We start from the raw sequence: 24,737 nt of genomic DNA on the forward strand, positions 1-24,737 counted from the left end.
CAAAGTTGGCACCAGCTCTTTCCAATTTAACATACAAACAAAGATTATCGAAACTGGAACTACCAACACTAGAGCAGAGAAGAGAAAGAGGTGATCTACTGACTATATTTAGAATCATGAAAGGAATGGAAATCCTTGACAGGAATGATTTACTAAAAGATTACAATGGAAAAACAAGAGGTCATGAAAAGAAACTCAAAAGGATAACTATAGAAGAGATCGGAAAAAGAATAGCTTCCCACACAGAGTGATATATGGAATAACTTAGATAAAGAAACAGTGTGTGCAAATACTATTCAAGATTTTAAGAAAAAACCTGATGCTGAAAGATACAAAGACAGGTCACTACGAGCATAGCTCCCTTCCCGTGTAATACAACTAGGTAAATACTTCTCTTAATTCTACATTTATATCTTCTAAACCTGAATTTCTGCTTCCTTTGCATTCCCTCTGAGAACTGCTCTCTTTTGTAAAGACATTTTGGAAACTTTTTCCATTATTTCTGCCTAAACTGAAGCTTCCTCAGACCTCACCACCCGCTATTAACTTATGTCTCTCCCACAATTATGCTAATATGTGTGTCAGGTGACAGATTATCTTTTATCAACACTCCCAAATCTTCCTCCTATTTTATTTTTGGAATGGATTTGTTTCCCAAGGAATAATTCAAAGGCAGTCTTTTAGAGCTACTGCCCATCGTCAATTTCCAATTCCAGTTTCTGGAATTTTTTCCATTCCATTCATTTTCCACTTTTGGCTCCATGCAAATATACATACATACATACATACATATACCAAGGCTTTTTCCCCCTTACAAGGGAGGTAGCCAAAAAGGAAAAGGCATAAAATCATTCCCACCCATTCCATCCCCGAAAACACTCCACACCCCTCCACCCTCCCACCCATCTTAGCACCTCCTAGATGACGGGTCATCCCTGCACCCTGTCCACTGCCCTAGGTCAGAAGCAGTGTCGCAAGACACAGCACATCCACAGCAAGGCCGCTTCATTAAATCGGCGACCCCCCCTCTCCGTCCCCCCATATAGAGGAGAGGACGGGGAGAAATCCCTTCGGGCTGCGTCAAAATTTTGCTCACACACACACTACCTCACACACTACCACCCGTCCATTCCACCTCATGCATCACAACATCTTCCATATACAACCATTCTCCATTCACCCGTCTTCTGTCCTCTCCCGTCCTTCCTCAACAGACATTCCTCTCTTCCCCAAAGCCCCCTTCACCCCATCTATCCATCTCATCCTAGGACGTCCCCTCATGTTCACTCCCTCCACATCTGCCTTCCATACCTTCTTTACTAGTCTTTCTTCACTCATTCTTTCCATGTGTCCAAACCATCCTAATACTCTTTCATCAACCCTATCTCCCAACTCCCTTTCCACCCCTGTTCTCCTCCTCACCTCCTCATTTCTCACTCTATCTAGCCTAGTAACCCCCATCATACTTCTCAGACACTTCATCTCAAACACATTCAAGCTCCTTCTCTCTTCCTCTCTTATGTTCCATGTTTCTGCTCCATACAGTGCTGTTGGCACTATCACTCCTTCATACAGTCTCCTCTTAGCATCCATTCCCAAATGTCTATTCCTCATTACACTTTTTAATCCACCAAGGCATTTACTCGCTTCTCTCAATCTACATTCTACCTCCACCATTACTCCACCTTTTCCTGCCACATTTGCACCCAAGTATCTAAAACTATCCACTTCCTCCAGTTGCTCTCCCTTAATGCTCACTTCCAGATTACTGCCACTTTCACCCCTTGTACATCTCATCACCTTACTTTTACCCACATTTATCTTCAGCTTTCTTCTATCACACACTCCCAAACTTTGTCTCCAGCTTCCTCAATCCCTCCTCCGATCCTGCCACAAGCGCAAATATACTGTCTGGATATTTTTACAACAACCAACAGATCTCATTTTTCATTTATAGACTTCCTTCACTGAGTGACAGATGGACTGAACCAAAGGCTATGGCCAGTTTCTTGGAGGGTCCCAGGCCTCTTGCACAAAAAAACTAGGGTAATGGATGGATTTATCCACTCTGTATGATTCTTCTCTCTAACCATGAGATGTAAAAGTTTCAAGTCCTCTACTTTGCTTAAAAAATATGCACTCAGGGCTGCAGTTTTCAACAAGAGAAATCCAGGGCAATTGACTGAGTGATTGGGGAAGAAAGAAAGAAAGAAAGAAAGAAAGAAAGAAAGAAAAAAAAATAATAATAATAATAATTTTCATTCCAATATGCTGAAGTCCCAATGTTGTGCCCATTACAGAAAAAATGAACCAGTGAAATAACTGCAGCAGCAGCAGCAGTAGTAGTAGTACTTGTAGTAGTAGGATTAGCAGTAGCAACACTAGTAATTAGTGGAAGCAATGGTCTATCTATATACCTATCTATCTAAACACCAATGTTTTTTCCCAGTTATCAGGGAAGTAACCAAGTGAAAAGGCACCCACTCCCATCCATTACCCTTGTTTCCCACTCATCTTAGCTCATCATGGATGAAGGGTCATCCTAGTTTCCTGCCCACTGCCCTGGGTCAGAAGCAATGCAGCAAGACAGAGCACATCCATAGCAAGGCTGCTTCATTTAATCAAAAACTCCCATCTCTATCCCTTCAATGGTAATAGTAAAAAAAATCTGAATATACAGTAGTAGCCATAACCATAAAGAAATACATGCCCTATCCATAGTTCACTGTAGTATATTTACAATATTTCATATTTGCTTTTAATTTTTCAGTGTCTTAAGACCATTCTCAATATGGTGTTTAGATATATGAACCCTATTGTTGTTCTTCTTCCTCTTCTTCTATATATAGTAAAACTGAAAATACTTCTGCACCTCTCATTTTCCTTTCCAAATCTAAATTATATTTCAAAATAAATTTCACTCCACTATCAAATATATATTTCAAACTTTAGATACTCTCCATAAATTTATCCTGAGTTTAGAGTGAACAGTTCATCTCTCCATCCTCCTATACCTCCCTGACCTTTGACTTGTATCAATCTATCTATTTAAAGCTGGAATTCATAAATAAAACCCCAACCAAGTGTCTGCATTCCCTCTCAGACAATAGATGTTATCACCCTTTAAAAGACTTCCCTGTGCAAAAACAAAAGTATCCCTCTCACTACACACCTATCATTAATTTTTCAGCAAATGATATGACTAGTTAAAATACTACCTATATTTATAATATTCTATTCCACTTCTTCTTTATAATGAACATCCTAGTATATATATATATATATATATATATATATATATATATATATACACACATATATATAATATATATACTGTATATAATATATATAATATATTATATATATATATATATATATCTATATATATATATGAAATGTATTTGGATAATTTAGGGATATCTTAAAAATCAAAGGCCATTTTCTTAGAAATAATTACCTTTTTCTTGTTAAGGACAATATTGCCATAAACAAGAATGTCATTGAAGAGAAAGAACTGTCGTGGTTTTGGTTTCTTTCGGCACATTTTTGTGAGAACCCCTTCTCCCACAAGCACTCGTCCTGGCACTGCCAAAGGTTGTCCTGATGTGCCAAAGCATGACTCAACTAAGCCAATGCGCCTGCTGTTGGCTTCACTATTCACTGAAAAATAAAGAAAACTTCATTGACATAACATCAATACTATTGGAAACCTATATCCTTCTCAGACATATGTGAAAACTAATGATCAATAAAATTCACTTACAAAAATGATAGGCAAACACTTCTAATAGTTTTCCACCAAAACCTTAGAAACAGAATTGCAAATACTGTATCTATTTTTCTAAGTCATTGCTATGAGAGCTGAAAACTGGTAACTACTCCCCTCCTTCAACTACTTCAGCCAGTGACATAAAGAAACGGTCTCACACTAATACTGTACACACATCAGTCCAAAGTTTTTCTCACAGAGATAATAATAATCATTGCCCGGAAATCTGCAGCCCCATAATAGTGCTTGGACCCTACAAATATATCTGAGATTTCTTCCCAGTCAGATCTATGGAAGAGACCAAATCTGCTAACTTCTATGGCTTCCAATCTGTGAAATATGTGGCAACAATATCATCATTACCTATAGGATTGGAGTGATGCTCATAGAGTCCCATCCCTCTATCTCTACTTACCAACTTTAGTTAAATTCATTTATATTGTCTGTCCCATCAATCATCATCAATATGGAGCATATCCCTGGGGTTACATCACTAAAATATTGGCTAGTACTGAACAATGCAATACTGAAATTATGTGAGAGAACTGTGAAAGAGTGATGGATCAAATATCTTGAGGAGATAAGCATTCTGAAAGCCAGTCACTTTGGCTTTAGATCTGGAAGACTGTGTGTTTTTGCTCTTACTTGAGCCCAATCGATGTGCTGCATGAGAGGTAGGGGTGGGTGATTAGCAATCAAGAAAACAAATAGGGACTCCCAAAAATGACAAAGCACTGAGAATCATAATATACACCAAAACCACACCAAGAAGACATCTACAAACTAAAGTCAATTTTCCCCCAGAGAACTCATATGATAGGTACATCCTTCTATGCAAGAGACCTCAACCCTACTAATCTACCTTACTTCATCACACAAACACAACCAATTTGGAGATAGGAGAAAAGAGGAGAGAGAAAAGAGTAATAAAAAATTAACAACAATCTTCCGCCTGCACCACACATCAATACAAAAACATCTGCATTTAGATCACAAACCCAGCACTTCAAGACAGATCACTGAATCATCAAATACCTCTGGACATTAACTCCAAAGAAAACTCTCCCAAGAGAAGCAAGAAAAACACTTGCACAACTACATTCAGGTCCTCATCCTGCATTAAACCATTACCAAAAACAGAATAAACTGCACATGATACAACCACCACAGAGAAGAGAACACCTCACCTTGCACCAGTAGTGCAAGTACCTGTATTACCTGGAGTACTTGTACCCCTAGAGGGCATTAAACCTACCTGGGGTTTGACACATGCTGGTTTGTTTAACGCTACATTTATCAGGGATTGACATATATTTTACTTAACCACTTCGGTACAATGCTGCCTACATAGGTGTCATGAGGCATGAGTGGGTACACAAGGATGCCAGCGTTGGCATCTTGATTATATATATTTTGTAATTGTACATGAGTTACCTCCTGATTCTGTGAACTGGTTTGATCATGTTTTCTGTGTTTATTACTCAATAAAAGAGAACAAGTAATACAGCAGTGACTTTTATATTTTATAATGAGAGTAGTGTGATGTATCATATATATGTGGTTAAATTCCTTTTTTGCATGCATTAGTAACATTTAAACTAGATTTGTATCACTGAGGAAAATTTGTGACCCAAGGTGTACAGGTATTAAAGGTGAGCCACTGTTTTATATTGTGACTGTCCCTCCCTAAACACTCAAACAACATTTCTTCCTTGAGTAACTATGGGATATTCTGATAGCTGCTGCCAACAACTTGGATAGTGTGGTCTTCTGCAATACAAATCATATTCATGGGACAAAGGATATATTCATTTCCCACTGGCACTGAGTTATTCATTTATGGTCTTTCTGGGATTTTACCAAATTCCAATACTTTGCATTTCTTTTAATCCATTCTCCACAGTTGATTCCTCGCACATTGTCATGTCCAATTTATAGTAGTTTTATCATATTTGCATCATCTACAAGCAAGATCATGATGTTCTGTCTTGTAATTGTTTGTGCGCGACACAATTCAATCTTACCCAGATATTACTTTTCCTGTGTGCAGGCAATTCGTTTGACTTAATTTCTACACACTAGATTATCCATAACCGATGCAATACATGCATGCACGTCGGTTAACATATCTACTCACTTGTTACTCCCACTGGTGATGCAAAGGATTGCAATAACAAGAATTTCGTCCAGGTCTCCGGACTTGTCTTTACGATGTCCCTCTATTTTAAGTACCCGGTATTGCGACTCTCACCATACTTTACTACGCACTACCACTGCTACCCCTACGTACTCATTGAACCACACTTCCTTGGATTATCATTATCTATCATTTCAGAATACTTAGGTCACAACCAAGGAAACCCAGGTCTCTAGACACTTTTATTTAGCATGCCTCTTTTTGTAAATATTGCGACTCGCACTAGTCTAGACTGCAATGCCACTGCGTACTCATTGAAACGCTACTTTTTTTGATAACAAAAGTATGTACTATTTCAAAATTCTTAAGCCACAACCAAAGGAACGTGCGTGTATGGCTGTATGTCCGTTGCACTTCGTAAGACTGATCTACTTGATAACGTTTGTGAGATCGACCCTGTCCGAGTGTTGTCTGGCATTGGGTAGAGTTCTACTAAACATACAAGTCAAGAGTAATCCACCCACACTATATGACAAATAGATGACTCATATCCGCATGGACGGATTCATAGAACCGAGAGAAAAATACTTCACGCTGATGAAGCCTCATGATAGCAACCTCATGATTTTGAAGAGAGAATATTACACACACAATTATATATATATATATATATATATATATATATATATATATATATATATATATATATATATATATATATATATATATATACACACACAAATCACAAAACTGTCGAAGCAGATATTGAAAATTGCAATTCTATATTTCGTTAGTAGTAATAATTATATATAATTACTGTTCCAGTCTTTTGCTCCGACTATATATATATATATTATATATATATATATATATATCATATACACATAAATCACAAAACTGTCGAAGCAGATATTGAAAACTGTAATTCTATATTTTGTTAGTAGTAATAATTATATATAATTACTGTTCCAGTCTTTTGCTCCGACTATATATATATATATATATATATATATATATATATATATATATATATACATTATTTATTTTCTGACAACTAGTCAATTCATTCAACCATCCGTCCATCCTGCTAATTAAGTCAAACAATGGTTCAGTCCAGGCTGAGGATTATTGGTTTGATTACTGAGTTTTCCTTTTGGACATTGCCTGGTGAGCAATGTCCACTAAGGGATCAAAGTGGCCATTCTTGATGGTCCACAGCACTGGCTGTGCATCTCTGCCGTTGCTTTGAAGAAAATCCTCTTATCCACCATCTAGGAAGACGCGCCACAAAAATGTATCCTTAGAGCAAGACTTTGTCATCGCAGGCCTCTGCCGAGCATGCAACAAAAAGGCTCAAGGGCCGGGTCGACGTTAACACTTAATTTTTTAAAGACTGCTTTCTATAAATAACACCAATTTTACATAAATAATGCTTACTGCCTTTATAGTATATACTAATTTAGATGACACGTCGTGCCCTACACGAACACACGATTCATTTTCGTTTATAATACATGATATGTTTCACTATCGAAGAGACAAGGCGATATACAATACGTAAAATTTACTTCTTGCAGTCCATCTTTACAGCCTCTGACGAAACCACATCTTTCCTGCCCGAGAGCGAATGCTGTTGAATAAATTGTATCAACCCTCTTTGCGCACTGGGAGTGAAGTTAATAGACTCCACTAACCCAGCATTCTCGGAAGCAATGTAAGAAAGAATGCAAATGACAAGAGGTAGGACAAACTATTCAGCACGTGTCTCATGCGACAACTATTAGATAACCGTGACAGCATAATGTGGCATAGGCGCATACGGAAAAGACGCATGGCATTTCACGTACATAAACACAAATATGCATACACTTGCGCATGCACTGATGTAAATTTACAAAAGCGTTTGGTTTCGTGATTTTTTCTTTCCCGGTTGTTATTCTTGCTTAATTGAACGCAAGTCACCATTTTTTTTGCGTTCACACGCACAGTCATGAAGGGCGTGGAAGTCCTTGATAAGGAAGACTTTCTAAATTGGGATAAGAGAATTATAAGGGGACATAAAAATAAACTCAAAAAGGAGTTATAGAAGAGACCTAAAAAATAGTGTGTGCAAAACCTATACACGAATTTAAGAGCAAACTACACTGCGAGATACAAATATGGGACGCCAAGAGCGTAGCTCCACTTCCCGTACGATACAACTAGGTAATACATACACACACACAAATCATACAAGAATTTAAGAACAAACTAGATGCTGAAAGATACAAAGACGGGTCACTACGAGCATAGCTCCCTTTCCGTATACAACTACGTAAATGCACACACGACTCGTGGCGCAGTGGTAGGGTTCTCGAAGTGTTCAAGTGGATCAAAGGCTATAACAAGGGTGATGCAAACAAGGTCATCATAACAAAACAACAGGGCAGGACTCGCAGTAATGGGTATAAACTGGACAAATTTAGATTTAAGAAGGAAATAGGCAAGAATTGGTTTACTAATAGGGTGGTCGAGGAATGGAATAAACTTAGTAACCATGTAGTAAGCGCTGAAACTATCAGTTGTTTTAAAAAACGATTAGACAACTTTATGGATGGGGATGACAGGTGGTGATGGATACGGAGCTGCCTAGTGTAGGCCTTATGGTCTTTTGCAGTCTCCTTTATTTCTTATGTTCTTATTACGGCGGTCCGGGATCGAATCCCGTCCAAGGCTGAAATAATTCCAGTACCGCTGCGCTGCGAGTCGTTACTCCAACTCTCGTGGGAGGGGAGTTGGGTGCGTGTGCGTGCGTGTAAGGTCAAAGCAGTACCCATAAGTCATACATAAGCTCTGGGCTCTTTTCTGGGAGGAAAATAGCCGTCGATCACAAGTCCAACACGTGATCCAAGACAATGGTGAACCATGGCGAATCACACACACATATATATTATACAACATAGATGTAGTGGAGCACAAGTAAAATAAAACCCAGTCTTGGAGAAAAATAAGCTGAGATACAGAATAAACCATATATTTCGACCACTGTGGTCCTCTTCAGCAGATACATGGAATAGGAAACAATAAAATGTACAGAGGGAAATTACACACAAGGGAACTAGGGAAGCCTCAAGTCACATGCCTTTGACATGGTCAGACACTGTTTCTTAGAGATTAATTTGTTTACTGCCAATAGGGGTGTGCTGATTCCATTTTATTTGCCAATGCCAATGCCGATTCCTATTCACTCTTAGTTGCTGATGCCGATACCAATTCCTATTCATTCTTAGTTGCCGATGCTGATACCGATTCCTATTCACTCTTAGTTGCTGATGCCGATTCCGCTATATATAATTACAGTATATCAGTTTTGAACATAAAGTAATTAAACTATGATTTTTACTTGTTTTATAATCTATGTAGATTTATACATGCCAGTTGTTGAGCTGTTGGATGCTAATGATTGAATGTACTTAATGAAGTGCTTACTGATTGACCACTTTATGACTATCAATGTATGATTTTATTATTTTCTATCAGTTGACAAAGAGGTTAAAAATTACCTATTTCATAGATTTTGATGTAACTACTAACTTCAAGTAACTTGAATCATTTAATGCATGATTTTAATAAAACACATGTGCAGTGTAAAATTTATTACCGTAATCAATTTTTTAATCCTAACTTAATAGTAAAACCCAAATGTAACTCAGTCTCTATCTCATATTAGACTAGTGGAATGTGGGAAATGGCAATATATATATATATATATATATATATATATATATATATATATACATACATATATATATATATTTTTCAAAAGCTGTGTCTGGGCATAAAATCCAAAAAGAAACAAAAAACTCAATGAAACTTTTTTTTTTCCAACATGCTGACTCACCCGAGTTCTGCCGCATTCTATGGGTTAATAATCAAAGTTAAACCTTCGCAAATTGAATTTCAACAGCATCAATTTCTCCCGTTTCTGGAGTCAAGAAATTATGGTGTAGATATTACCACCAATAATGAAGAGGCATTCACTCTCCACTGAAGATGGTGGAGAGCACAGCATTTTGTTGGCAACTTTTCTAAATTTAGGATATGAGTTGTGGCTGTCTCTGCACCAACTCAAGGAATCCGAGTCACATGGTTCCAGTGGGAGGGAGCAAAAATGATGAACTTCGCTTTGTAGTGTCAGAACAGATGAAGATATTCTTATTTTTTCTTTTCTTTGAAGTTTCGCTTTGTCCAAATTTGACTCATGTGATAGTGAATTTGACAGCAAATCATCTAAACATGAGTCAAAGTCATAGCTGTCATTGTCAAAAAGCATAAAGATGTATTGTTAGGTATTTACATGTCAAAATACACAAAAAAAATTATTTTTAAACGATTCATTTGGCTATAAATTGCTGCGACTTGGGAGTAAATCTGTCTGCCAATTTTTTGCACTTATAAGCGGGTAAAATTGACCGAGTCCACGGATGCCCGGACAATTTACTCCCATATTATGCTCGCTTAATTTCTGTTGTAGAATGATGTTTCAAAAAATATATATATAATACAAAAAATAAAATTAAAAATTAATATAATTTGCTCTAACATTTACTCCGGTTGTACGTCCTTGTGTCTGCAGATTTTATCACCTCTGCATAATATTTTCGAAACATGTGTCATGGCACTAGATGGCAGTGTAGGTTTACCACTACCACAGCATATTCCTAGCCACCTCATTCCCTACAGTTGTGATGTTATGTGAAAATAAAATAAAGCAATCATTACTTAGTAGTGGTATCTCATAACATAATATACTGCATGGCCCTATGCAACCACTGAAACAATGAATAATAGGTGAATTACTGAACTGGCATCGGCACCAAATCCCTTTCTAAAAAAGCCAATTCTTTCAGATGCTGATTAACCAAAACAGTGCCGATTCTTGCAGATGCTGATTCACCAAAACAGTGCTGATTCTTGCCGATGCCGATTAATTGCCACAGCCCTAACTGCCAAGCTGGTGATACAATCTGGTGACCATTGACCTTTTGATGTGTTAAAAATTTTGGAAAATGTTTGATTATCACATGAAAAACAAATTAAAATCACATTTAGTTACCCTAATAGTATTTTTAGAAAAATGGTAATGTCCATCATAGAACTCCTGAGAATAACAACCCTGGAATATAAATTACCATATTATAACTGAGACTAAGTGTACTGGGGACAAACAGGATATGACCTACCCACAAGGATAAATGAATATAAAAATTCTGTAAAATATGGCCAAGAAAACATGGCTGTATTCCTCCATTTGAGTCTGTGAGATCATCGATTAGAAGAATAGAGCCATAATGTATCATTGTACAGTAGTTTCAAAAGAAAAATCGTTTGAATCTTCATTCATCAAACCTTTTCCAAAATTTTTAACAAAACTAGGTATATATATATATATATATATATATACATATATATATATATACACACACACATCAAAACTAGAACTACAAACACTAGAGCAACGAAGAGAAAGAGGTGATCTACTGACTATATATAAAATCATGAAAGGAATGGAAATCCATGACAGAAAAAAATTACTAAAAAATGACATTGGAAAAACAAGAGGTCATGAAAAGAAACTCAAAAAAGACAACTATATAAGAGATAGGACAAAGAATAGTTTCCCACACAGAGTGCTGGATATATGGAATAACTTAGATGAAAAAAACAGTGTGTGCAAATACTATTCACGATTTTAAGAATAAACTTGATGCTGAAAGATACAAAGACAGGTCACCAAGAGCATAGCTCCCTTCCTGTATAATACAACTAAGTAAATATACACACACCAATATATAATGGAGAAAACAAAGAACTAACAAATTACATACCAGTCTCCCTTACAAGCACTGTAGCCAAAATTTGTGAAAAAATATCAAGAAAAGACAGATAAAACACTTGGAAGAAAACAATATAATAAAACAAAGACAATTTGGATTCAGACAGGGAAGATCATGTGTCACAAAATTAATCTGCTTCTACTCAAGACTAATATATATATATATATATATATATATATATATATATATATAAAAGGGATGGATGGGCTGATTGTGCTTTCCTCGACTTACAAAAAGCCTTTGACAAAGTACCACACAAAAAATTATTTAAAAAAAAAATGGAAAACATAGGAGGGTTACATGGGAAATTACTAAACTGGATGGAGGATTTCTTGCATGGTAGAAAAATTGAAGTACTGCTCAGAGAAAAGTGTTCAGGTTGGGAGGTTATTAGTAGAGTTCCACAAGGATCAGTATTGGTTCCAATAATGTTCACTATTTATGTGAATGAGATGAGGATAAGGATTGTTACATGAGTTTCTTTGCAGATGATGCTAAATTGCTGAGGAAAGTGAATACTGAAACATATTATGAATCATTACAGAAAGACCAAAATAAGGTTTGGAAATGGACCTAAAAGTGGGAAGTAGACTTCAACATTAAGAAATGTAGCATAATAGAGTTTGGATAAAGTAAAAAAAGAGTATCAGGGGAATATACAATTGGAACAAAGGAAATAAAGTGGGATCTGAAAAAGACCTGGGAGTAATTATTTCAAATGACATGGCTGATAGACAAATAAACAAAATTGTCACAGAATTTCACAACTTGTTAAGATCACTAAAGGTGGCTTTTACCTATTTAGAAAAAGAAATGGCTAAAAATAATACTAGTCACACTAATAAGGTCTAAACTAGAGTATGCTGCAACACTATGGTCACCCAATACCAAAAAAAGAATATAAAGAAAATTGAATGAATCCTGAGAGCAATCATGAAAATGGTCCCAACAATTTCAAACCTGTCATATGAGGAGAGACTGGCTAAATTGAAATCACTGACTTTGGAACAAAGAAGAGAAAGAGGTGACCTGCTGACCATTTACAGAATCATGAAAGGCACAGAAGTCCTTGATAGAGGTGAGGAGAAGAATGGGGGTGGAAAAGGAGTTGGGAGATAGGGTGGATGAAAGAGTATTGGGATGGTTTGGAGACACAGTTAGAATAAGTGAAGAAAGACTAGTAAAAGAGGTGTGGATGGGATGTGGAAGGAGTGAACATGAGGGGGCAACCTAGGATGAGATGGATGGATGGGGTAAAAGGGGCTTTGGGGAAGAGGGGAACGTCTGTTGAGGAAGGACAGGAGAGGACAGAAGACAGGGGTGAATGGAGAATGGTTGTATATGGATGATGCTGTGATCCATGAGGTGGAATGGGTGGGGGGATGGGGGATGAGGGAATATGTGTGAACAATTTTAAACAGGCTGAAGAGATTTCTCCCCGTCTTCTCCTTTTCTGCATGAGGGGGGGGGGTCACCAATTTAATGAAGCAGCCTTGTTGTGGATGTGCTGTGTCTTGTGACACTGCTTCTGACCCAGGGCAGTGGATGAGATGCAGGGATGACCTGTCATCCAGGAGGTGCCAAGATAAGAGGGAGGGAAGAGGGTGGAGGAGAGAGGAGTGTAATAGGGATAGAATGGGTGGGAGTGGTATTTATGCCTTTGTTTTTGGCTATCTCCCTTGTAAGGGGGAAGCCTTTGGTATATGTATGAAAAAGACATAATAGACAAATGCAAAGACCAACCTAAACTATTCTTCAGGTATGTGAATGGTAAACTAAAAGATAAACAAGAAACACTGAAATTGTGTCAAGGGAATGACAAATATATAGATGTTATGGTTGAAACTATGAACAAACTTTTTAAATCTGTATTCAAAATTGAAAGTACACAAAATTGAGATGAAGGACTAAAAGATCTCCCCCAATGAAAGAAATAACTGTGACACAGAAGGAAATAAGGGACCAAATAATAAACTTGATGTTAGAAATTCACAAGGTCTGGATGGAATTGCAAATTGGATATTAAAAGAATGTATAGATGAACTAATGGACAAATATATAATGATAAAGAAAATATAAATCGCACTGATAAGACCAAGATTGGAGTATGCTGTGACACTATGGACACCCACCACTAAATAGAATATAAAGAAATTAGAATGAATCCAAAGACCAATGACAAAGATGGCACCAATACTTTCAAAATTGACATACAAAGATTGCCCAAACTGGAACTACCAACCCTGGAACAAAGAAGAGAAAGAGGAGATGTACAGGCTATTTACAGAATCATGAAAGGGATGGAAGTCCTTGACAGAGAAGATTTATTAAAGTGGGGTAAAAGAAAAACAATTGGACATGAAAAGAAACTCAACAAGGAGAGTTATAAAAGAGATCTGAAAAAAAGTTTCCCACAGAGCCGTGGACATCTGGAACAAATTGGACTAAACAATAGTATGTGCAAAAACAATACAAGAATTTAAGAAACTAGATGCTGAAAGATACAAAGACGGGTCAATATGAGCATAGCTCCCTCCCCCTAAAATACAACTAGGTAAATACTCATGTATATATATATATAAGCTAATAAGAAACACTGGAAAGATGTGTTCAAGAGTATTCACTGTTATAGAAAAAAAAAAAATCTACTTTTGTACATTTACATAATTGCAAAGTGATGTAAATATACAAAAGCACTTGGCTTCATTAAGATTTTCTTTCCCAGTAGTCACCCTTGCATTTTATATATATATATATATATATATATTATATAAATAAGGGTGGTACTTAGAGACAAGAAGTCAAATTGGGAATATATGATAAGCGGAGTCCCACAAGGCTCTGTATTAGCTCTAATAATGTTTGATATTTATATACATGATACTTCAACATTAACAAATGCAGTATAATGGAATTTGGAAAAAGCAAAAATAGAATCTCAGGTCAATAAAAAAAAAAAAAAAAAAAAAAACTAAACACAGAAACAGACCTAGGAGTAACTATCTCAAATGACATGACACCAGACAAACATGTTAAGAAATTAGTTGGAGAAACTTTCAACTCATTAAGATCAATGAAAGTAGCCTTTGACTACATAGATGAAGAAATGGTAAAGAAAATACTAGTTACACTGATAAGACCAAAATTGGAATATGGAGATCACTATGGACACCTAGTTCCAAAAAACATAAAGAAACTGGAAACAATTCAAAGAGCAACGACAAAGATGGCACCAACACTTTGCAATTTGACATACGAACAAAGATTGGATAAACTAAATCTACCAACCCCGGAACAAAGAAGAGAAAGAGGTGATTTGCTAACCATCTACAGAATTATGAAAGGGATGACCTACTAAAATGGGACAGAAGAAATACAAGAGGACACGAGAAGAAGCTTAAGAAGAAAGACAGTTACAGAAGAGATTTGAAAAAGAATAGCTTTCCACACAGAGTGATAGATATTTGGAATAAACTGAATGAGGAAACAGTGTGTGCTAAAACTTTACATGACTTTAAGAAAAAACTGGATGCCGAAAGATACAATAGTGGGTCAATGCGAGCATAGCTCTTTTCCTGTGGAATACAACTAGGTAAATAAATAAATACACACACACCCACCACACAACCTTTGTAGATCTCACCGCATCTTTGAAACACATACTATAAATAGTATGCATTTTGTCAGTTGTCTCATAATTATCTTTAGATGTAGATATCAACCATCATGTATTTCTTCATTTACTGTCTTATAACATTTGTATCTATCATATTATTTGTAAATGTTCATTGTTTTGTATTATCAGTTGTCTTCGTAAAGACGAAACATCACACTAGATGCAGCCTCAGTAGCTGCCTAACAATGCATCAGCAAGGAGATATCAAACAACAGAACAACCAAGACATATACATATTGAGACATTGTGACAGGATGAGAAGGTAAGAAGACATGGGTCTAGTTCCAATTTTATTCCTGACTGGTTTTATTTGGGCTTCATTCCTCTGAAAAAGCTCAAAGTGAAACTGGTCAGGAATAAACTCGTAACCACACCTGTGCTTTTTTTCACCTTCCAAATATATACATACATATATATATATATATATATATATATATTATATCGCCTTCAATAGACAAAAATGTTTGGTCACCTTTCCTTTGATTTTCCAAGTGGTTTTATTATACATATATATATATATATTTATATATATATACATTTATGTGTAGTTAATGAATGGAATAAACTTCCTACAGAGGCAGTACAATGTAGTTTAGTTCGAAGCTTTAAGAATAATTTAGATAAACACCTAAGCAAGATGTTGTGATAACTGTCATTTATTCTATATTATTTATTTGTTTTGTCATCACTTGTCCATTTGTTTATTATTTTGTTTGATTCTCATTTATTGTTAGTTATGTCAATTTATTTACTATTTACCTGTTTATTATTTAACTATATGCATTTATTTTATCTATCATTTACTTTATAATTGTTTTTATTCATTCGTTTATTTGTTTATCATTATTATGATTTTTTTTTGCATCTGACCTAGTCGCCCATCATAACTATTCTTCCTCCATCTTCCATTATCTTGTTTAGTGTTATTCTTGTGTCTTCTAACATGCTTTTATGTTCATTCTCTTCCCATGAGGCTGTTTTTGGGGGCACGTAGTTTATTACAAACTTTCTGCTCTTCTTATCTCTACTACTTCTATCATGATCATCTCTACTCTATTGTTCCCATATGTGACACTCTTCATGCTTATATCCTTCTTAGTCAGGAACATAACTCCACCCCCTTGTGTTTTCTCTCTGTTTCTAATCCAATAATTATATGCATTGTGTCCTATGCTGTTGGGTGGTAGTGGACCTTTTAATATTGTCTCAACAATTCCCATTATGTCCGGATCTTTTTCTTTCAGATATTTGTTCAGTTCATTCAGTCCTGTTATTAATCCATCTATATTTGTGTAGGATACTTTTAACTTCCTGTTATTTCCATTGTATTCTCTGTTTCTTTTGTGTTTCTCTCTGTTATTTTCCATTGCTTCAATTTCATATTCACTACTCTCCAGTAGAATTCTTGTTTTTCTGTCTCCGTTCTGGTCTCGTTTTTTTCTTAGCTTCATGTCTTTTCCTTATTTCCTCTTTATTCATTTCCCTTTTATCCATACCTTTTTATATTGTTCACTTGTTGCTAGTTTCCCTGTTTTGGATAAGATATTCTCTGCCGTCATTTGTGACCTGAATTTAATCTTAATTGGTCTGGTCTTGTCTGTACTATATTTCCCAAGTCTGAATTTCTCTTTGATTTGTTTCATTATTTCTGGCTCATCTTCCTGAACTAATTCTAGTAAATTTCTTACTTTTTCATTTTCCTCTTTGGTTCTTGTGGTTCTATCTGGGTTATGTTTCTCTTCCATTCCTAATATAATTATACATTTCTTTCTATCTGCTAAGTCTCTTACTATATTCTCCTTCTGTCTCATCACTTTAATAACTGAGTCTTCAGTTTGTTCTTTCATTTGCTGTTTGATTATGTCAGTAAATGCAACTTTACTGTTTTCTTGAATTTTTTTTCCAACCCTCCTTGTTGTCCTTATTATTCTCCTTTAAGACTTTATTCTCCTCTTTTACTTCTTTTAACTGTTTTTTTTAATTCTTCAATTTCCTTAGTTAAGTTTTTGTTCGCCTTCTCTAGTTCTTCCAATTTTTCAACCCTCTGCACAATGTTGTTAACGTGACCGAACCTAAGTTCCCAGTGCTCGATCATCTTATCGAGCTTCTCTTCTAGTCTTGTTAATCGGGGGGGGGGGTTGTGTCCCCCCCACCCTCTTTAAATCCCTGGAAAATATTCTCATCACCTTCTACTGTATTGCTCTTATCTATACTTCTGATCTTTACATTTTTGTTAGACATTTCGTCGTCGCTAAATTGGTCCGGACCTCTTTTGTTTAGATGGCGTCTGCCTGCCCGGGCCAAGTCCTCACCTTCCTCATTTCCTTCCATTTCCCTCAGTAATCCCTCCCCTTTTCCTTTTTCCTCACTTTCCCCTACACCACGAGCAATTCCCCCCCCCTGTAAATACAATAGGTACTTCCTTTGCTTCGGGATCCACGAAATTTCACTTTTTCTTCAGAACGTCCTCTAAGCCGTCCGTTCGTTGAAGTGTGTGTACGCACACACATAAATTTATATACTTAACGAGTCTTAATCCAAGTTTCTTGACTAATTTTGCTACAATTTTTTTTCAAAAGAATATTTCCATCCACTTTAACTTGTCAGAATTACTCAATGTGTGCATGTATATTATACATACATACATACATATATATATATATATATATATATATATATATACTGTATATATTATATACATATATATATATATTATATACATATATATATATATACATATATTATATACATATTATATATATATTATATACATATATATATATATTATATACATATATATATATATACATATATTATATACATATTATATACATATATATATATATATTATATACATATATATATATATTATATACATATATATATATTATACATATATATATATATATATATATATAATAATATATATATATATATCGCGGGTGGGAAATTAAGTTACCCTCGACCCAGATTATGAAAAAGTTGATGGTCTATTAAACGACATTAGCACATATGAATAACTGTCCAAAAATCTACTTAAAAGCACTGCCTCAGAATTCAACAAACATGCCATTAAAAACATTATATATATATATATATATATATATATAGTTATATATATATATTGATTGATATATATATATATATATAAATATAAATATAATATATATAAATATATGTATATAATATATATATATATATATATATATATATATACTGTATATATATACACATACACGTCAGGAAGAAGGATGAATGCAAATATAGGTCCAATGTTTACAAGTATCACAACTTTCATATGCCCTGAAGCGCTTAAATCGTCTGGTTCTTACTTGTGTATACGTTGAGTGCAACTACGAAGATTAGCGCCAATTAATTTGTACGAGACGCGAACTCTGAGCGGATGCAACCAGTTCCGTGCGTGCACCCTGTCTGCCCAACAACCACTGAGTGCTGCCCATGAACACAATGAACATACGCCCCCTTTCGTCCCTCGAGTTGCCAGTCAGTGTTTTCCTTCTAACCCTTATCGAATACATACTATCAACCCCTTCTCGATGGAGATAGCCTTCAATGTAATGAAGACACAAGATGATCTAACTGTGACGTTAAACAATACACCGAATTAGCGGACGTTACGTATGCTCTAAAATCGAGCCTGCTTTCGTTCTTGCGTGCAAAACTGCGCGTGACATTAAGCCCATCAGCTGTGGCCTCCAAAGATGGGCAGGTGACACACATATAAACACATACATACATACACACATACACACACTGATATGATACAAGCCAACACCATAAACGAATTTAATATGTTTGGGGAATAAAGTCTTGGAAAAGATACCCAATGAACACAGCTTCAACCTGTATACTACTAGGTAAACACGAGAGAGAGAGGGAGGTTGGGGGGGGGCGGTGGAGGTTGAGGGAAGGAAGGAGGGGGAGAGGACCCCTCCGTGCGTACAAGAAGTTATATTTGGTATAAAAATCGCCCGTGCACGCGGAATCTGTTTGCACGTTCCTACGCGCGCGAACGTATGCAAATGGAAGAGAATGCAAGACACTGAAAAGGGGGAGGAACAGATAGGTAGCAATGGCTGGATGATGTGTGGGAGAAGGTAATGGGTGATAAGGGATCGGTAAGTATTATAGAGAGGGGGGGGGTGAGACTGACGAAGGGGGAGAAAAGGAAGAGGGATGGTGGGAGAGAGAGAGAGAAGCGAAAGGGAGAAGAAAAGTGAGATGGGGAGGGAGAGAGATAGGGAGATGAGAGAAGAGAAAGCGACAAGAGAGAGACACGAAAGATGGGAGAGAAAGAAAAACGAGAGAGGAGACAGACGAGGCAGGAAAGAAAGACGAGAGAGACAAGAGAAGATATAGATATAGAAAGTAGAGAGGGCGAGAGGAAAGAGCAAGAGACACGAGAGAGGAAATTGAGGGAGATGCCAGAGAGGAGAGGGAGGCAGAGACGATTGAGAAGAAAAGGGGAAAGGAAGAAAAGAGACAAGAGAGAGGGAGAGACTAATGACAAGAGAAGAGATAGACACGAAAGAGGAGAAACGTGACAGAGAGGGGGAGATATGAGAGAGAAAAGAGACGCAAGAAAGAGAGGCGAGGGAGAGTGAAAGGTGTGCATTATCTAGTATCTTACGGGAAGGGGAGCTATGCTCGTGGTGTACCGTCTTTGTATCTCGCAATCTCTTGTTTGCTCTTAAATTTGTGTATAGTTTTTGCACACACAACTGTTTTGCCCAGTTTGTTCCAGATATCCACCACTCACTGTGGAGAACTTTTGTTTTCTGGTCTCTTCTATAATGATCCTTTTCGAGTTTATCATGTTCCCTTGTATTTCTCTTATCTCAATTTTGAAAGTTCTCTCTATCATGGACTTCCGTGCCTTTCATGATTCTGTGAATGGTCAGCAGGTCGCCTCTCTTTTTTGTTCCAAAGTCGGTAATTTCAATTTAGACAGTCTCTCCTCATATGACAGGTTTGGAAGTGTTGGGGCCATTTTCGTGGTTGTTCTCTGGATGTTCAATTTTCTTTATATTATTTTTGGTACTAGGTGACCAATGTCGCAGCATACTCTAGTCTAGGCCTTAGTGCGACTAGTATTTTTTTTAACCTATTTCTTTGTCTAAATAGGTAAAAGCCACCTTTATTGATCTTAGCAAGTTGTAAGATTCTCTGACAATTTTATTCGTTCATCAGGGGACGTGTCATTTGAGATAATTACTCCCATGTCTTTTTCATATCCCACTTTCTTTACTTCCTTTGTTCTGATTTTATAGTCCTGATATTCTTTTTTTTTTTCTCCGAACTCCATTATGCTACATTTCTTTATGTTGAAGTCTACTTCCCACTTTTGGCTCCATTCCCAAACCTTGTTTAGGTCTCTAGTGATTCACAATCCGTTTCAGTGTTCATTTTCCTCAGCAATTTAACATCTGCAAAGAAGCTCATGTAAAATTCCACATATTCATCCATGTCATTCACATAAATAGCGAACATTATTGGAGCCAATACAGATCCTTGTGGAACTCCACTAATCACCTCCCAAGCTGAACTCTTTTTTCTGAGCACTACTCTCTTTTTTCTGCCATGCAAGAAATCATCCAGTTTAGTAATTTACCTTGTATCCCTATGTTTTCCAGTTATTTTATCTAATAATATATATATACATACATATATTTTATATATATACATTTTTTTTTGAGTGGTACTTTGTCGAATGTTTTTTGTAACAGTCTAGTAAAACACAACCCATCCTTTTCTTGTATTATATCTATTAGTCTTGAGTAGAAACATATTAAATTTATGGCACAATCTTTCCTGTCTGAATCCAAATTGTCTCGGGTTTGTTATATTGTCTTCCAGGTGTTTTATCCATCTATTCTTGATAATAATAAAAAAAAAAAAAAAAAAAAAAAAATCACAACTTATGGCTATGCTTGTAAGGGAGACTGGTCTATAATTTGTTGGTTCTTCTTTGTTTCCTCCTTTATATATTGGTACAATATTGGCATTTTCCAGTCCTCTGGTATTTTTCCTTGTTTGACTGAGCAGCTTATGTTATATATTTTGTCCATTAGTTCTTTACATTCTTTTAGTATACATTTTGCAATTCCGTCTGGGCCGTGTAATTTCCTGACATCCATTTCCTTTTGTGTTATTGTTATATTCCTCATAGGGGGTGATCGCACTTCAATTCCTTCGTCCCAATGCTGTACCCTTTTCTCTGGTGAAAACAGATTTGAAGTGGTTCTTCATGACTTCAGTCATTTCTAAATCTTCTGTATATTCTATATTTCCGTGGCGTAGTTTCACCATTTGTTTATTTTTAAGTTTACCATTCACATATAAAATCGTTTGGGCTGATATTTACATTTTTATGATGTCTTTTACGTAGTTTCTTTTTTCTTTCTGCGCACTTTTACATATTCATCTCTATATTTGATATATGTTTGCCACTTTCCAGTCTTTTTATCTTTTTTCCATCTTTTTCAAACTTCATCTCTTCTGTCTTGTGTCTCACGGTATATTCTGTTGAACCAGCATTTAATGTACATATTTTCCTGTTTCTGTCTTGGTACGTATTTATTCACTCCATTATAATTTTTCATCAAAATCATCCATTTCCCTTCTACTTGTGTCTCTTCTTTGAAATTTTTTCCCAATTTGCATTTTGAAAGAATTTCTAATGTTTCCCAGTCCGTTTTGTTGTACACCAGTCTTCCTTTTCTGTATTTCTCATTCCTCTCTCTATATATATTCCCTCCTTTAGTTGAACCTCTATTAGTATGTGGTCACTCTTTACAAATTGTGTCTTGTACTCAATTTTATCTACAATTTCAGGTTCTGTCGTAAATATTAAATCTAGTCTCGACGATTCTTCATTACTTCTATATCTGGTATTTTACTCATTGTGTCATTGTATGTTCTATAGTCATGTCAAGTAATACATTTCCCCATAGATCCTCTCCGCCTTTCACTGTCATCTCTTCCCGACAGATGTCTTTGCAGTTAAAACTCTCCCCTAAGTACCAGGTTGCATCCATCCTTCAGCATACCGTTTAATTAATGCCTTGTATCTTCTAGCATTTTTTAATGCTCACCCTCTCTCCAGGAGCCCGTTTTTGGGGACAAACTTTCTATTTTTCATGTCGCTGTCTTCGACTTTTATCATGATCATTTCCACACTGTTTTTACCCTCTGTAACCTTCGTCACATTTAATGTTTTCTTTGTCAAAAACATTCCTCCGCCGTTTCTCGTTTCTGTTTTTGATACAATAATTATATAACCCATGTCCAACACTATTCCCATGTCTGATTTTTCTTCCGACAGGTAATAATTTACTTTACTCAATCCTGAGGTTAATCCGTCTATACTAGTATAGACTACTTTTATTTATTTTTTCCTCCATCCCGTTTTCTATTCCTTTCGTTTCCTTTTTGCTAACTTACCTGATTTTGCCAGTATGTCTTCTGCTACCATTTGTGATCTTAGTTTCCTTTTTAGGGGTCGATTTCTTTAGAATATTGACCCATTTTATATACTTCTATTTATCCTACTTTTTGGCCATCGTCTTGTACTTTTAGAATTGTTTTTACTATTTTTTTTTCTTTCTCTCAAGTACGTATCCAAACCATGTTTTTCCTTTGGTCCATATACTACAATGCACTTTTTTCTATCCACTGTATCTCTGACCCAATTTGCCTTTTCTTTGATTACTTGAATAACTGTGTACTTTACATTTTCCTGCATCTGTTGTTGTACTTTGTACTATTTCTTTAATAGCTATCTCTTTGTTTTCTCTGTTTTCATGCAATTTCTTAATTCGCAAATTTTCCTCACCTACGTTTTCTTCAATTCTTTCAGACATTGTTTGTATTTTGATTTACTCTTTAATTTCTCACTGTTGGTAGCATCATTGCTTTTCATATTTTCATTTCCACATTTAACCTGAATTCTTTTTTTAATTTTCCTCATTATTCAGAATTCTTCTTTAGTTCACATACCTCTCTATTGACTTCAAAATAGTCTTTCCTTAAAATCACAATATCTTTCATTAATTCTACGAATTCTCTCTCCCACGATTTTCTATTAAAATTCATTTCTCTTTCTATGTCTATGATTCGATTCAATTATTTGTTTCGTACTTACCAAAGCCAGAAAATAGGTCATCTCCGTACAATATTGGGGTTTCAAAGCCTCTATTTACATTTAGTTTCGGTATAGCGCCTCCAGAGGGCTCTCCATTTATATCAACATTCGAATCAAAATTGTCAGTTTTCCCCTGATCCGCCTGGATTCCCTTTTATTTTCTCACGATAGACACGTTCAACACTGCACAGTGATAATCTTGGGCAACCACTAGTTCTTCCCCTCCCATTCAATACAACCCAGGCCTCTTGCTTTCCTTGCACTATTGAGAATTTTTGTCATGTTCGGCAGGTTGTCATGTTTGACAGCTTTTGGCAGCTCAGTGGTTCGTTCTCGCGCGCGCGCGCGTGTGTGTGTATTTACCTAGTTGTATTTCACGGGAAGGATCTATACTCGTGGTGGCCCGTGCGTGTGTGTATTTACCTAGTATTTTTCGGGAAGAGAGCTATGCTCGTAGTAACCCGTCTTCGTATCTTTCAGCATCAAGTTCGTTCTTAAATTCTTGTATAGTTTTAGCGCTCACTGTTTCCTCATCCAATTTATTTCAGATATCCACCATTCTGTGTGGGAAACTATTATTTTTCAGATCTCTTCTATAACTATCTTTTTAAAGTTTCTTTTCATGTCCTCGTTTTTCTTTTATCCCACTTTCGTAAATAATCTTTATCGAGGACTCTCTCTTTCATAATGCTGTAGATGGTCAGTAGATCTCCTCTTTCTCTTCTTGGTTCCAGGGTTGGTAGCTCGAGTTTTGTGTGTGTGTGTGTGTGTGTGTGTGTGTGTGTGTGTGTGTGTGTGTGTTCGTGTGTGTATGTGTGCGAGAGAGACAGAGATGTTGAAAGGAGAGAGGGAGAGAAAGAGAGGGGAGAGGGAGAGAAAGAGAAGAGGGAGAGAAAGAGAGGAGAGAGAGAGAGAGAGGGAGGGGTTCAAAGGAGAGTGAGAGAGGGGATGTACAGTAGAAAGGAGAGACAAAGGGGAGATAGAGAGAGTAAGAGAGGAGAAACGAGAGAGAGAGAGAAAGAGAGAGAGGGAGGGGTTCAAAGGAGAGTGAGAGAGGGGATGTAGAAAGGAGAGACAAAGGGGAGATAGAGAGAGAGAGAGAGAAGCAGAGAGAT

At 36.2% G+C, this 24,737-nt stretch overlaps 1 protein-coding gene across 11 annotated transcripts in view; it reads right to left on the bottom strand.

The window, feature by feature from the left end:
- Nucleotides 1-24,737, bottom strand: part of LOC143032886 (pleckstrin homology domain-containing family F member 2-like) — a 215,611-nt gene that overhangs the window by 92,971 nt on the left and 97,903 nt on the right. For 4 of the 11 annotated variants that reach the window (XM_076198097.1, XM_076198099.1, XM_076198096.1 and 1 more), the window contains exons 1-2: nucleotides 6,339-6,399; nucleotides 3,458-3,660 (exon numbers count right to left, since the gene is read on the bottom strand). In XM_076198097.1, coding sequence (XP_076054212.1) covers nucleotides 3,458-3,660; nucleotides 6,339-6,384 — 249 coding nt within the window. In that variant the 5' untranslated portion in view covers nucleotides 6,385-6,399. Of the gene's footprint in view, nucleotides 1-3,457; nucleotides 3,661-5,906; nucleotides 6,218-6,257; nucleotides 6,281-6,338; nucleotides 6,400-7,474; nucleotides 7,499-18,790; nucleotides 18,947-24,737 lie in introns of those variants that run through there. The other 7 variants (XM_076198101.1, XM_076198102.1, XM_076198103.1 and 4 more) reach the window with 6 other exon arrangements.

Source organism: Oratosquilla oratoria, chromosome 14 (genome assembly GCF_046742065.1).
Source record: "Oratosquilla oratoria isolate Oo_2021 chromosome 14, ASM4674206v1, whole genome shotgun sequence".
Taxonomy (NCBI): Eukaryota; Metazoa; Arthropoda; class Malacostraca; order Stomatopoda; family Squillidae; genus Oratosquilla; species Oratosquilla oratoria.